Source organism: Rosa chinensis, chromosome 3 (assembly GCF_002994745.2).
Source record: "Rosa chinensis cultivar Old Blush chromosome 3, RchiOBHm-V2, whole genome shotgun sequence".
Classification (NCBI taxonomy): Eukaryota; Viridiplantae; Streptophyta; class Magnoliopsida; order Rosales; family Rosaceae; genus Rosa; species Rosa chinensis.
The window spans coordinates 11,945,058-11,958,842 of NC_037090.1; the positions used below are offsets into that span (position 1 = coordinate 11,945,058).

At 36.8% G+C, this 13,785-nt stretch overlaps 2 protein-coding genes and 1 non-coding gene across 4 annotated transcripts; 2 read left to right on the forward strand and 1 right to left on the reverse strand.

Moving 5' to 3' along the window:
* Nucleotides 1–303: 303 nt before the first annotated feature.
* Nucleotides 304–6,861, reverse strand: LOC112192264 (serine/threonine-protein kinase ATG1c). Of its 2 annotated transcripts, none has more exons than XM_024331916.2 (13): nt 6,278–6,861; nt 5,403–5,520; nt 5,252–5,310; nt 4,604–4,668; nt 4,413–4,506; nt 4,257–4,337; nt 3,997–4,105; nt 3,056–3,128; nt 2,616–2,974; nt 2,186–2,520; nt 1,704–1,998; nt 1,331–1,422; nt 304–751 (listed from the first exon to the last, which is right to left on the reverse strand). In XM_024331916.2, exons 1-13 carry the CDS (start codon nt 6,521–6,523, stop codon nt 512–514), a joined length of 2,166 nt encoding a protein of 721 aa, XP_024187684.1. In that variant the 5' UTR covers nt 6,524–6,861; the 3' UTR covers nt 304–511. The 2 variants fall into 2 exon arrangements, with proteins under 2 accessions (XP_024187684.1, XP_024187685.1); XM_024331917.2 differs by having other exon boundaries at nt 1,331–1,401; nt 6,278–6,857.
* A 1,011-nt stretch (nt 6,862–7,872) lies between these two features.
* TRNAV-CAC lies at nt 7,873–7,946 on the forward strand. The gene has a single exon. It is a non-coding gene; the product is annotated as a tRNA-Val (tRNA).
* A 3,051-nt stretch (nt 7,947–10,997) lies between these two features.
* On the forward strand, nt 10,998–13,785 carry LOC112194959 (PRA1 family protein A1). Its single transcript, XM_024335226.2, has 8 exons — nt 10,998–11,373; nt 11,597–11,637; nt 11,715–11,793; nt 12,536–12,622; nt 12,703–12,791; nt 12,913–12,984; nt 13,077–13,201; nt 13,380–13,785. Exons 1-7 carry the CDS (start codon nt 11,216–11,218, stop codon nt 13,178–13,180), a joined length of 630 nt encoding a protein of 209 aa, XP_024190994.1. The 5' UTR covers nt 10,998–11,215; the 3' UTR covers nt 13,181–13,201; nt 13,380–13,785.

Below are 13,785 nucleotides of genomic sequence, written 5' to 3' on the forward strand. Positions count from 1 at the left end.
TAATGATAAAAATATGTCAGCTGTCAGTTTTTGTAACGAAGGTAACGACATCAGGTACCGATCTTCGGTCGGGGTCAGAACCTCAGGTACCGTTCTGATATTTTCTGAACGTGAGGTACTGAAGTTTAGAATGGAGAAAATGTCAGGTACTGTACGGACGATTTTCCCAAAATAAAAAGGAGAGCTACAAATTCTCTCAGTCACTAAGCATTCACACTATTCCCAACGTTCAATAACTAAAACGTAAGCAAAAGAAGTTCCAACAAGTGATGACATTCATTCCAAAACAAACACTCCAACAGCATTTTGGAGCCTTGGCAACAACAAATGTATTTCATCATTCTTTTAATGACAAATGAAATTAGTACATCAACTATTTTGATACAAGTTCCACCACCTTCCCACATTCTCCAATCAAAGAATAGCTGTACAAACAAATTATTATATACAATGTACAGTCAAGCAGTTAAATAAAGTCATTAACAAACTCTACACTTAACTTTTATAGTTCCTAAGGAGGGCATTGTTGTTCCTCGCATTTCAAAAGAGCCATCCGCTGTGACGTTGAATAACCTTGCCTATTGTTGAGTATACCAATGTACGTTCGAAGTCTATACCTGTCGGAACTGGTCAGGGAAAATGGCGGGTTGAGTATGAGGGATGGTGCTTCCACTAGAAGAAATACCAAGAGACGCACAGCTTTTGAATAAAATACTGCTGCACTGTCCATGTCACCCATAAGCTCATCAACCTGCCATGTGATATATGAATATATGATGGAAAGAAAAAAAAGAAAAAAGAAAAAAAAAACAATTTCATAGGGTAATTTGTGTAATATGTAGAGATCTTGATGTAATTTGCACTAAACTCCCCTTTGGAAGTTCAGTGTGGAGGTTATTTGCTCTGTTGTTAGTCATCTTGGGTTTCTAATCAGCTTTACATCTTAGAATCTATTCAAAGACCCATCTAGCTTTTATTAATGCACTCTTCATTGCATACACATCTTAGGTTATGAATTTTGAATGACCAAACTGATACTCTACTAATTGAATAAGACAGCATGGAGAAAAAGAAAAGTAAAAAGAAAAAGGTAGTTCAGACACATGGCAATTGTATGTGGCTTGTATAAGTTGTATAAACTGGTAACCAAAACTCCAGAATTTTGGCTCAGAAGTTTACAATGTCATAAAAAAAAAATATATATATATATATATATATATATATAATGATGTTTTTCCTGCAAATTTAATGTGTAAAATTTGAAGAATTTAAGAAATGCCAGCCATATGCGGAAAATGAGGAAAATGAGATGAGAGATTAAGATACTCACACCCCCGTGTCTCCCAAAAACTAGAGCAGATTGAAATATTGTCTCCATTGCATCTGGCATCTCCGTATGTCCTGCAACCATGAGAAAGAAAACTAGCAAGTTTGTTATTGGTTGTACAATAAAACAAAAGGTGCGCCGGTTTCTTAACATATTTGGCAAAGACAACAAAATATGTATATGTTTGCATGTCAATTAAAGAATCCAAGAACGAGTTGACCTTATTTCATGAGGCATAAGCTAAGCCAATAAAACTAGCTCAGTAAGAAAGTCACTAATCTCCAGATTATAACCACGCGAAACAATGCTTGATCTTAAGGATGCTACATGAAAAACAAGAAACACAAGAGAAAACATGTGAAAATTAAATCCATACCAGGATCAATGGCCTTTGCTAGATCTTCTGCATGCTCAACCTCCCGCAGAAATTCCCTCTCAATCTGTGCAGAAAGATCCTCTGGCCCTTGAGAGTTGACGGCTTCAAGACATTCCTCAGTATCAGGACTACCATGCTTCTTGCTCGTGCTCCTCCTAATTCTTGTAGTCTCTTGGCTTGGACTTCCTTCCATTGCCGAGGCAGCTTGTGTGTGGCATATGTTAAGTGCTTGCTTCCAAATAGCAAGAATTACAAGCTGAATTGAGAATGCTTCAAGTTGCTTGCCCGCCTCAATCTTTTCAATTCAAAAAGTTCAAAACAAAACAGAGAATGTAATGATTTGAAGACACAGGCAATATAAATTACACAAAGAAGCAGAGAAAATACTCTGTTGTCTGCATAAGGCACTTCTAACTACTTTACTCCTTTAAGAAAGGAAAGCGTAAAACAGTTGATAGCACAGGAGGAAACACATGATTTACCTTTTCATGAACTAATTCAGTAATAGCAGACACACACTGCTGCAACGAATTAAGCCTTGTCATGCAGTGTGACGATGGCTGCTCCAAAGCATCAGCCATATCAGTTGAACTCTGACTATCCAAGCTTCCTATGCAACACGTGTTATTACTAGCTGCACCCATGATTGGCATTGGGGCACTTGACGAGGTGGTTAGAGATTCTTGCGGAAGACTCTCAGATTTGTATGATGAGTGGCTTAGCTTTGAAGCACTAGCTGAAGTAGAAGACACATCAATAGGAGGTCCAGAGACAAGTACATAATCTTGATCAATCAACTCCATTGAATCCCCACGTGCTGATGAAAACAAAATAATAAATACTTTATGGTCTATTAAGACATGTTTAAGTGAACCATATACAGAGATGACAAGGAACATAAGAAAAGTATACCTCTTGAATGAGCATGCACTGATTTTTGGTCCATGGATCCTAGATGGTCATATAGATTTCCAGCTGGTCTATGGCTGTCAAACCTAAGTGTAGAATTTTCTTTACGTGTTGCACTGCCATATCTGAAAGAAGTGCTTGGCGATGCTTCTCGTCTATCAGCTTTTGTATCAAGAGAAAATCCATAAGTAGACTTCATCGAGGGCCTCCTCCTTGAAAAAGAAGGGCTCCCCTCAGGACCACTAGAATCGTCATCCAAAAGGAAAGGCATACAATCCTCCTGAGAACTTTCTTCCATGTTCCTCATGGCACTGCTAACAGATGTAGGAAATCCGTCTCCCATCCGTGAGCTCCTCCTACTCCTGTGTCGCGAAGGAGCCTCTTAAAACATGAGAAATATATTGACTCAAAACCAGAAAGAAAAAATTCTATGATTCACTTACCTTGATGAATTCTCTAGGGGCTTCTGAGCAAGATATGGGTGATTAAAGAATTCTTCAAATGTTAATCGTTCCACTGTAGACACAATGTCAAAGAAAAGAGTCAGTACTATCAAGTCAAAATTCGTTAATGAATTATAGGAGCTCAGTAGATTTCATTTATTCATTGACATCAGTTTTGCCTTTCCTAAATCGTACACTATATTCCCTATTGTAAAATAGTATTTTCTTGGATGCTTTTCCATTACTTCCTCCAGTGTTAGTTTGGTCTTCCTCTTCAACCTTCCAATCAAACTAAACTAATTTGTCAGTGGTGTATCTAGTGGTTCACTACATATCAATACTATCTGGGCGTAATTGCTTGTCCTGTCATTAATAGGTGTCACCGCTAATATTTCCCTAATACAAACATTTTAAATTCCTCTTTTTCACTCAATCCAATTATTGGTCTCAACATACAACAAACAATATTATTCGAGAAAGGAAATCTTCCCAGCTCTCCTATGTTATTCGTTCCGCATTTGTATTGTCGAGCAAATGTAGGTGCTTTAGCTTATAATCAAGACCACTATGAATTATATGTCAAACTATAAAGCCAATTAGATGCATCTACTGAAAACATAACTATGAGTAAATGCATCTATTCAGATCTTGCATTATGATGATAATGAAAGGTCATTCAAGTCGGACAAAGTAAAACATGAAGATGGATTGGTCAGCCCAACAACGTCAACACAATAGAGACTCATGGGGCAGCAAAAAATATATCATATATGACCTGCTTCCATCTCTCACACTCCACTGAGAAATCTGGAACTCTGGGAGTATGAAAAGTTAAAAGGAATTCAAGGATGAAGCATTTTGATCCATTTTATTTTTGCCCTAGGCAAGTATTTCACATATGCAAATGCAAATTTACCACGCAGAGTCGCAGAATGAAGTACCTGGATTGCGGCGTAACAATTTCTGACATAAATCCTTGCATTCTGAACTCAAATTGTTGTTATCTGCGGGAAACTGCAACTCAGTTGATTTCACAATGTTCTGAAGCAACTGCCAACACATGAGAAAAATAAGGACAAGTTATAGGCATGGAAAATTACTACTTTGGCTGAGGATGAGTACTCATCCTAGGCCCACATTAAATGCTTCACGTTTGCTAAGAGAGGGAAACAGGAAAGAGGGAAAGATTTTGTAATTGAACCTGTATTTGATTGTTTCCTGTGAATGGGGTTTTCCCGGTCACAAGCTGAAATAAAATTGCACCAACACTCCAGAGATCTGCCTGCGTATTCAGTTTAAGGTTAATGGAAAACATTTTGTGCAAGTTGGCCATCACTTGAGAAGAAAAAAATTTCACCTTTGCATCATACTTTTGAAGTTGCATTATCTCCGGAGCCATGTAAAGCGGTGAACCACACAAAGTTTCAGCAAGGCCGCGAGGTTGCAGAGATCTGCCCACGCATATTTAAAAAAAGGATAAGGGCTGTTTTAAATAGATGAAACACAAGTTTGCTGAAATTAAAGGCAAAAGGATGTGGACAAATTTACCTTGCAAATCCAAAATCTGCAATCTTCAAAACGGAATTGTTGTCATTGGTGGACAGCAAGAGATTCTGTTCCAAGAATGATAAACATTACAAATGAAATGACATATCTACAAAACCTTTTTGCAGAGACAAGATTACTACATATCAAACACTATCCTATGGCATCTCTAGACATCTATTTATTTATACAGTCAGTTAGGGTTGTACTAAGTAGCTAATCTCAGGCTAAAATAAAACACTTTCTGGTGCCTATGCTAAAATAAGTTGGAATGTTTAAACCCAAACTGTAAGAGTCTTTTTATCCTAGAACTAAGACCAGGTACTTATTTAGGTCATAACAAGAGCAAGGTAGCATAGTTATATGTATGGGTATAGATAGTGATTTACTTCTTACCTAACTATGTAGCATGTTATGTTACCAAGGCATACGTCAAAATAGTTAATCACGTGGAATTTTCTGATTATGTGAAACAAATTAAAGTCTGACAACATATGATGACGGATTATTTGGCAAGAGATGGTCAACTAACTTAACAGTGATCATTTTGTTGAGCTATATAAGCACTAAGCTAAAGCACCATTGCACATAGAAGTTCTACTCTCTTTATGGTTATAGAATGATCAAATTTTAATCAGATAATAAACAAACCTGCGGCTTTAGATCTCGATGTATAAGATTATTGTCACGAAGCATTTGCAGACCTGCCACTGTAAATAAAACAACCACCTTAACATCAGTACATTACATAAAAGAAAGAAAGAAAGACTTGAATAAGCAAATAGAAAAATTTGAGGCAAACCTAGCTGCTGCATGAAGTGCTTTGCAAGAGCTTCAGGTACTTTTCCATGGCGTTGAATGTACATGGAAAGATCACCTCCTCTGCAATACTCCAGTACAAGATTTATCTTCCCAGGAACCTATTTGAAGAGAATATCTTAGACAACCTTACGACAGGAAAGAGGTAAGAGGGAAAGCCTGAAGGTGATTATCAACAGCTAACTGGAATTAACCTTCTTCCACCCAAAATAGATACAAAGTACAACAGACCGCCGGTTTTTATTTGTCTTACACAGAAGTATGCCCATTAACAAGGAAAAGAACACCGGTAAACACAGATATTTACAATTCCAAATGCCAATTCATCCCAGCTCTCCGATTCAAGAGAAACTCCTTTCTCAAGGCCACTATGGCAGACATTATCTTAGCTTTTATCGAGCGAACCTAGTGCCTAGTACATGGTCCTGGGGAAACCATTTTGACTGTAATACTCACATTTCTACATGTCTTGTCATCTAAAGAAAGCCTCTAGCCCGAATAGCTCGAACTTCATATTCTTATCGAATGCCATAAGAAATGCAAATGTTTCAATGCACCATACACTAAGCCCTGGAGATCAATGCCCTAATTTCAGATAGTAAATACTAACTTTACCTGCCAAGCTTTCCTAAACAATCGCTATCACCTTCAACACTTCAACTAGCTCCTAGAGAGAGACTTTTCTTAAGTTTGAATTTTCCAAATTTGCAGCTAAAAACCAAAATCCTGAATATCCTGGAAACTACACAATTTTTCAAAATCCCCAAAGCTCTAGACACTCTTTCCCTCCATAAATTCAAGGCTCAATAAACCAAAACAGAAATTAAATTAAATTAACAAAATTAAAATCCACGAAACCTCAATTATATCATGCAACCGAATAATATTGGGATGGTTAATCTTCTTCAATATGAAGATCTCCGACATTAAACTCTCCTGCAACTTCTTGTTGAGCCGGCCCGTCGCGATCTCCTTGATCGCCACCTCGGTCCCATGGGCTCGGTGCCGCGCGTGCCAGACCACCGAGAACGAGCCCGACCCGATTTGCCGGCCCACTATGTAGTCCCCGACGATCCGTCCTCCCCTCCCGGACCCCTGAGCCATTTTCTACACAAATTCTAGGGCTCCGAACCCGAAACCGGCTCCGAATAGCGGAATTGAAGCTCCGAAAGCACCTCCCCGGACCTCGAATTTAGATCTCCGGTGGACTTTCGGTTGAATTTGATAGAGAGAAATTAGAGAGAGGGCAAAAAATGGGAAGAGATTAATGGAAGGAATTTCCTTTCGTTTAACATGGAGAAATGATTAAGGAGATTATTACAATAATTTAAACTAATACTATGGTGTGTGATAATCGTGATTAGTGATAATGATTGAGATTAGTGGGGATGGCGTCCAAGTACAGGGAGGGAATTAGAGGGGATTGAAAATGAGAGAGAAAACGTGGAGCTACAAGGGAGCGTGGAGGAAGGGGGCGGGCGGTGATACAGTGTGGTTGGGTCTAGGGTGGACCGAGCATGTGGCGTGCACTACAACTGTCTTGTCTACCAAGAGTCGAAGATGTAACAGGTGGCGAGTGTGGATTAGTTGGGGTTATTTCCCCTGGTGTGGTAGGTCGTGATGGGATGGACCAGGCCCCAATAATGTCATGGTTTGACGACGTCAGGCGACTATTGGTTGAAGGACGTTTTTATTGTATATTTTTTTGGTAAAAACCCAATTCTTACTTGATTCTCCTGGAATTACAGTACTTAATAGTTAATTTACACCTTTGTGTGGACTATAGAGTATGGAGTAGTAATATTTTTATCTTTATAGTAAGAATCCGTTGAGGACTTTTGAATTCGACTATTAGATAAGTATATTAATAATTTAAATATCAATGGTTAAACTTAAAAGTTTTGAATGAATCTTTATCATTGATAACTTATTATAAACTCTCATAATTTTGTCATGAATTCACTCATTGAAAACATAGAACTATTGCTCACAATATCTTAGTGAGACACAATACATAGTCATATATGCATTAACAGCTAAAATTATGTTCTATAGGGACATACAAACACTATACTATGTATTTTCTGAATCTAATTCATAAACTCTCACTGAAATTCAACTATAAATAAAAATAAATAAAGTGTAAACGATGGTTTTGCTCTTTAAATTCATAAGAAATGAATTACTTACGGTAAGACCAAAAAAATTAATTATGATGTCTCTATCTTAAAAATTGTTACTTCCGGTAAGATTAGTGGGCCATTGACATTAACGTCAGTGGGGTGATATTCGTAGTACGAAAAGAAAACTTAACTTCAAGTTTCGTTGAGTTGAGTTTGTTGACCATTCTCCATTGTACGGCGCTCATCCAAGAATATTGGTCACTGGTGCTCTGCGACTTAACCACTGCAAAGTTTGATATTAAATGTTTATCATCAATTACTTTACCAAATGTCTGGGTGGTGTAGTTGGTTATCACGTTAGTCTCACACACTAAAGGTCCCCAGTTCGAACCTGGGCTCAGACATTTAGTTTTTTTTTTTTTCACTTTTATGACAAAACTTACTTTTTTTTTATTTTTTTATTTCTTCTAAAAAAAACTTGCAAAATCCATTTAGTCAAGTAGCATGAGTTCCCTTTTTTATTTCTTTATTTTTAAGACAAAACTTTATTTCTTAAAAAAAATAATAATAATAATATTCAGTACTAATTGTACTATTAGATCTAAGGGTAATTAGGTAATAGGTATAAAGGGAAAGGATCATCTCTTAAGCTAAACTCTCTCCTAACTTACCTAAGCTTTTAAAGGAGTTGGTGCCACATGGCTTTCTCAAATCCAATGGTCTACAGTTTCTCTGTTTTTGTATCCATGTTTTTCTTTTCCTTTCCTTTCTCTCTCTTGTTTTTCTTTTCCTTCCCTTTCTCTTGATACACTGGAAAATCCGTTTGATTTGCATTTCCTCTTATTGATCTCCGGTAGCATATGCCTACTATGGAACTTTGTTGCCTACTTTGATCTCTAGTAGCATATTGCTCCTTGATTTCGATTAAATGGAACAGTGAGACTGCACCAAGTTCAAATGATACTACAGTGATGATATACATCTCTCTCTTCTGCTTGATATATTGCTGATATGAGAAAAAAATACGAATTGGGTATGTGAAAAAAGAGGAAAAGCATGCGATTATGCCATGGAAGTTAAAACAACTTGTCCATGACTATCAATTCTTTGATCGGAAATGCAAGAGTACAGAAAGGGGAGAGAGGTAAAGAGAAGATGAGAAGATGAGAGAAATTTGAAAGATTCTGGTGATGAGGTTCTCAAGTCCAGACAAAAAGGTCAAAAAAGGGCTAAAGATTGGAAAGAAAAAAGTAATAAAGTATCTATAAACCATTGAATCTATTAATAACCACATGTCACCATCTCATTTAAAGTTTAGGTAGGTTAGGAGAGAGTTTAGCTTAGGAGAGGATCCTCCTCCGGTCTTCCGGGTATAAATCTTGTTTTCATAAGTGAGATTTTATGACAAAACTTTATAAACACTTTGATGACAAAACTTACTTTTAAAAAAAAAAATTCTAAAAAAACTTGCCTAATCCATTTAGTCAAGTAGCATGAGTTTCCTTTTTTATTTCTTTATTTTTAGGACAAAACTTTATTTCTTCTTTAATCTAGTGGGATAAATCTTCTTTTCATAAGTGAGAGGTCGTGAGTCAAACTCATGAAATATTAGTTGTTATGTTGTGATAAACAAAATAGAAAATTACACGGTAGAACCATACCAAAGATGTAAACACATAAAATCCAACTTTAAATAGATTTATACAAATAAGGACACAAACCTAGGCCCAAAACCAAATGCAGCAGGCTTGGCTCTGAATTTTTATGTAAAATGACCAAAATACTCAGTTTTCATCAAAATTTACACGCATGTCACTGACTTAATACACAACAACCAAAAATCAAAATCCCAAAACGCAAACCCCAAACCCTCAGCGATGGATCCAACGCAGTAGCAGAGTAAGTTTTTTTTTTTTCAATTTCGAACTTGGTTCATGAATTTTTCTTCAATTTCATGTAAATGCAGTAGCAATATGTTAATCCGAGCTCAAATTTCAGATTTCACAGGCCTAAATTTGCAAAATCTCCGAAGTAGTAACAGCTAGGATTCAAATCCGTGCTTAGCTCGAATTTGGCTTCAATGGAGGTCGATAAGGTAAGCTCTTACTCCAATTTCACTACCTTCGTTTTATATTTCTTCGAATTAGGATATTAAAAGTGGTAATGAGACCAGAGTGGATATGACTTATTGGGTTTGTTTGGGAGAGAATGGAGGAAGCGAAGCAAGAGTGAAAGAATGAGAGGAGGTTAGAGTAGTAGGAGTAGAGTTACTTATTTGTTTGATTTCAGGTAGTTGGGCTGGATGGGAAGTACATCAACATTTGTAGTTATCAATAACGGCGGAGGGTCAATAATGGTCTCCTGATGTGAAGGTTTGGGTTTTAATCTTTTAGTTGGATTTTTGTTTTTAGCTACATTTGGTAGTTTCAAAGTGGAAATTTGCTTGATTTTGATCCCATTTTGAGTCTGTGTTACTATGTTTTGTTGTGCTGTGTGCATTTTGCAAGAAGATAAGTTCTTTTTCTTGGTGGAATGCATTTTATGCTGTCTTTCTTAGTCTAAATCTTTATGGGTTTTTGGTATTTGGCTTGTCACTATGGAGTGTTCAAGTTATAGTCCATGGTTTGTGTTGTTCCTCTTCATCTTTTCCTTTTATTTTCCCGTATATATGTTTGAGATTTTTTGTTTGCTAAGGAAGTGTGGGAAATTAAGCAATACATCATGTGCATGTCTACACCCAATATCCCATTGCTACTTCATTTAAGAAACTAAAAACTATTATTCAGCTCTTGGATAACACATGCAGTCCTAATGAAATTTTCTACGGACAAGATAATCTTATGAACTCTATACTACTGTGTGTCTATGTGTAGGTGCAAAAGGGTGATCTTGCTATTGGTTTGGTAATCTTGCTGTGGGAATAATGAGATTTTCTATGTTTTCAATTTCATTCATGGATTGACATATTTAATTGCTACTGCTCTTGCTATTGCTCCTGCTACTGCAAATGAAGCTACTACTGAACCAAGGACACGTTCATCAATAAAGAAGAAAAAAAAGTTTGATAAAGAGTTGAGATTCTCTCTCTTAGCAATGTATAAAAGAAATGGATTTTTTTCTTTTTCTTTGAGAAGTAACATAAAGAGATTATTCTCATAAAATAAAAAAAGTAGCATAAAAGAGATTAGAAGTCAAAAGAAGTAGTTAAAGGTAAAAAAATAAATTAACTCATGACATGTGGTAAGTAGAGAGCAAATTATCCTTATTTATAAGATATAAAGACCAAATGTTTAATTCAATCTTTAAATGATGTATCGGTTATTTTGTTAAGTAATATTTTGTCAATAACTTATATGTAATTTATTATAAACTAAAATAAAAAATAAAAAATAAAAAACAAAAAACGAAACTTTATTTTTTTTTTTTAAACTTTTATGACAAAACTTTAAACTTGGGCGAGTCTAAGCAGAGACCAAAACCAAGAGAATCTCTTGAAGAGATCAGTTCCTTCCTTGGCCTCTGGGTGTCATTTAAACCAGATCACACACCACCATCCTCCAATCCCTTCCCTTCTTTTTCCGACGATTCTCTTTTTCAACGTTTCGCGCTCTCTCTCTCCCTCTCTGCTCGCTTCCCGCAACGACTGCGTTTTAGCTAGGGTTTCGAACCAGAAATGGATTGGGGCAACGTCACGGCGGAGGATCTGGTCGACGCGCTCCGCGAAGTGGACTGGTCGTCTCCGCCGCGCCCTTTCTCGGAATTCTTCTCCAGGTTCACAGTCCCCAGATCCTCTTCCAAATGGAACAGCCGCCTCAAATGCAATCTCTACTAGTACCATCCTCATCTCTCACTTTCCAATTTGCTTTCCCTCGCCTCTGAATCTTCAATTGAATTTTTGTTCTTCGTTGAAAGATTTGTGCGTTACTGTACTAGAGATGTTTGATGCCGATTATGATCATGATTCCAAGATTCAAATATTTGAGCTGATTTTATCGATGAATTTGTATCTGTTTCGAGTGTTGGATTTGATGAAAACTGTTTATGCTTTTTGCAGCTACAGAACCAACTACTTCCTTTTGATTGTTACGATTCTCGGTGAGCAAAGCAACTTTAATCTCATGGCTTCTCTATGTGTGTGGAGATGATTTTTAACTCTTCATTTTCAACTGCAGGCTTGGCTTTTCTAACGAGGCCTCTTGCAATTGTGGCTGCCTTTCTGACGGCACTCAGCATTGCTTTTCTGAATGACAGGTAAAACACCTAATTCTACTGTGTTTCTTGCGGCGCGGCATATGGACATAACCCCAAATGGGGATCTGCTTCATCTACTATTCTTGCTATTTCTAGTTTGGATTGATTAGACATGATTATTTGTATCATGTGTCAATGTTTGTACGCCAATTTGATAACTAACACCAATTTAATAACTAACTATCACAACCTTCGTCTTATATTTGGTAATTGATTTAAATCTGCTTCGGCATTTTATGAATAACTGATTTTTGTAGAATCACGTAGTCTCTGTTTACCACCATGCGAGTCAGATTTGTGGTCTGGGGAGTTGATTTCTTTCAAAGATGTCACCAAAATTCTGAAATTTCGGTTAGGGATCATGTAAAATCTCAGTTTTTCCTGGAATGCTTCATTCATCAAGCTGTACTAGTCTCCCCACGTGCATAAACGCAATCCGGATATTTTCTTTTAGCACAGTATATAAACGATTTTTTTTATTTTTTTTCTTTTCCCTTTCTGTCTTTCCTCTCCTGAATGGAACGTGGTCGCCCATGGTTGAGAAAGCATCTTTCTTTTAATTTATTTTCAATTAGACTTTTTTTTTTTTTACACACAATTCTACCCTTGTTTTGCCGGTAGTTTTGAAAAGTTAACCAGTTTGAAGGTTCTGGCTTAATCGATATAGATGATACCTTATTTACTTACTGGTGGCCATCTTTCAGTTAATCCAAAATATTGTCATTAAGTACTATTGCTACAGCTTTGCAGGTACTTTTAGTGAGAAAGTTACAAGATCTGTGAGGCAATTCTCTCCACATTTAGCTGCAAAGATGAGACCTCCTCTTACGTGAGTTTGTTTGCTTATCATTGGATCTGTTATCTATGTATTCAGTGTAGTTGCTTCTTTAATTGTTTATTTATTTCCAGGCCTGTAATTCGTGGACGTCCTTCAGCCAAGAGAGCAATATTCATATGTGGTCGGCCTCGTTGGGTGTTTGTCTTGATATTCTCTTCTGGTAATTAAACCTTGAAGGCAAATTCTTCTTTTCTTTATTTGTTTCTGGAGTATTTAAAGAAAGCTATTTGTGACTTCAATAATGTTTCACTGTTTAATAAGTATCTGTCTTCTTTGTGTAGTGAGTTTCATCCTGTGGCTTGTTTCCTGTGGTCTCTTAATTGTCTCATGGGCACTCTCCTTCGGACTTCTTGGTATGTTACTTCCACAAAAGTACTTTCAGAAAAGTTTCATTTATTTGCCTCACATGTTGTGCGCCTTTCTGATTGACTTTCTCTCTTCTCAGCCACTTTACTGCATGCAAGCTTCAGGACACCCAACTTGAAAGCACGTCTGAACACATTCCGCGAGGAATTTCGTCAAGTTTGGCGCAACTATAGTGAGCTGTAACTTACCTGGAATTTCTATGATGTGAGTGAATGCTGCTGCTGCTTTGATATTGCTAGTGCTTGTGCTCTTGTTGGTTTGCAGTCCTATACTTGCTGTTAATGCTATACTTTTCTACTTTGCAGCTGCTAATGTATTCACTGAAATAAATGTCAAGCTAAAAATGATGAATTGACATAGTATTTTGTCTGGTTTTTTGCAGCCACAGTCTTTGCTTCTGTTAGGAATTGTGGTATTGATTGTGAATCTCATACAAGTTGTGATTTGGAGCTTGAGCTTCACTACAGTTGCTATAAAATAATCTTGGCTGGACTGGAATTCCTAGGTAAAAGCTGCCTACCTCTGAAGATCACCAGTGGGATGTAAATCGTCATGAACTCCTGTTTCTGTAAAGCAAATTGTTCCATTTCACAATCCATATTTGTAGGAAACATTGAAGGATCTTATGTGCAGTAGTGTTTAACATTCTTAGAATATATGGGCGGTGTCTTTTAAGTCCGTCTGCTTGTTTTTATGTTGCTTTGCATAGAAGATAGTGATTTAGTTGCATGAGTTCTACATTCCCTGGTTGAAATATTCCCATAATGATACTGTACATTTAAATTTTA